This window comes from Apis dorsata, unplaced genomic scaffold (genome assembly GCF_000469605.1).
Source record: "Apis dorsata unplaced genomic scaffold, Apis dorsata 1.3 scaffold_665, whole genome shotgun sequence".
Taxonomy (NCBI): Eukaryota; Metazoa; Arthropoda; class Insecta; order Hymenoptera; family Apidae; genus Apis; species Apis dorsata.
The window spans coordinates 1,651-2,733 of record NW_006263851.1 but is presented as its reverse complement, the minus strand read 5'-3'; the positions used below and the strand labels follow the sequence as shown (position 1 = coordinate 2,733).

At 28.8% G+C, this 1,083-nt stretch overlaps 1 protein-coding gene across 5 annotated transcripts in view; it reads left to right on the top strand.

The window, feature by feature from the left end:
* LOC116186410 overlaps positions 1 to 538 on the top strand; it is a 13,978-nt gene extending 13,440 nt beyond the window's left edge. For 2 of the 5 annotated variants that reach the window (XM_031513545.1, XM_031513547.1), the window contains exons 2-4: positions 38 to 86; positions 167 to 293; positions 393 to 455. In XM_031513545.1, coding sequence (XP_031369405.1) covers positions 62 to 86; positions 167 to 293; positions 393 to 438 — 198 coding nt within the window. In that variant the 5' untranslated portion in view covers positions 38 to 61 and the 3' untranslated portion in view covers positions 439 to 455. Of the gene's footprint in view, positions 1 to 37; positions 87 to 166 lie in introns of all 5 variants that reach the window. The other 3 variants (XM_031513542.1, XM_031513543.1, XM_031513544.1) reach the window with 2 other exon arrangements.
* Positions 539 to 1,083: the final 545 nt, after the last annotated feature.

Below are 1,083 nucleotides of genomic sequence, written 5' to 3'. Positions count from 1 at the left end.
ATATATATATATATATATATATATGCTTGTATTATAGGATAAATAAGGTTATGCTGTAAATATGGAAGGAAGGATCAAACGACGACGTAAGTTTCCGTTTTTTTTGTATAAATAAATAAATCTTCGGGTATATATAATTTTTTAAAACCTCCGTTTGATTTAACAGGAAGGGAGGGGATGCCGCGACCGGAGGATGCAGAGGAACGTTCAAGAACGGCCGATCGTGAGGACGAGAAGAATGTTAAACGCGTTAACGCGAGGGATACGTTGAAGTATTACCTCGACAGATTTAGGTACTATCATTACGTCGCCGCTGAAAAAGTGAACAAAGTAATCGGACTTGTATGCCTTGCTATAATTAAGTTGTATTTTTTCTTCATGGGATTGGACAGATATCTCGACATCGACGACGATGAAACGGAGGATGCGGGCCTATGATTCGTTCAGCGATAATATAATTCTTATATTTCTTCTGAATTTTTATATTGTGAGATCGTTCGATTTTAAAGATAAGAATATATTTATAATAAAGGAATAAATTGTACGTGTGTATATAGATGATATGATAGATATGATCCTTTATTTTACTACCTCGTTATGTTCGAGTAAATGTATTATTAAATGGAGGAAATTCATTTTCAAATGTGTAAAAAATAATCGTTTCGATGTAACAATCGTACGTTAAAATTTTAAATCCTCTTTTTAAACGTTTACAGATTAAAATACGAAAACTAATTGATAATTGATGAGTCACATTTCAATGGTTTAAATTTCAATTTTATAACGGATACGACATCTCGAAACGTCTATTTTAATTTAAATCGTTGTAAATTATCGATAAGTTCTTTTTTGTAAATTAAGCTTAAAATTATAATAATTACTTCATGTTAATTAATTTATGTTAAGTGTAATGATTTATCAATGATTTTTTACATTTTTACGTTGTTCCACGAGATAAGAATTGGATATATGAAAATTTAGTAGAAATTTTCTATTTTTATTTATATTTGATTCGCAAAATTTTGCAAAACTGTATTAAAATTAATTTTAACGTTTACGACCATGATATATATTTATATATAT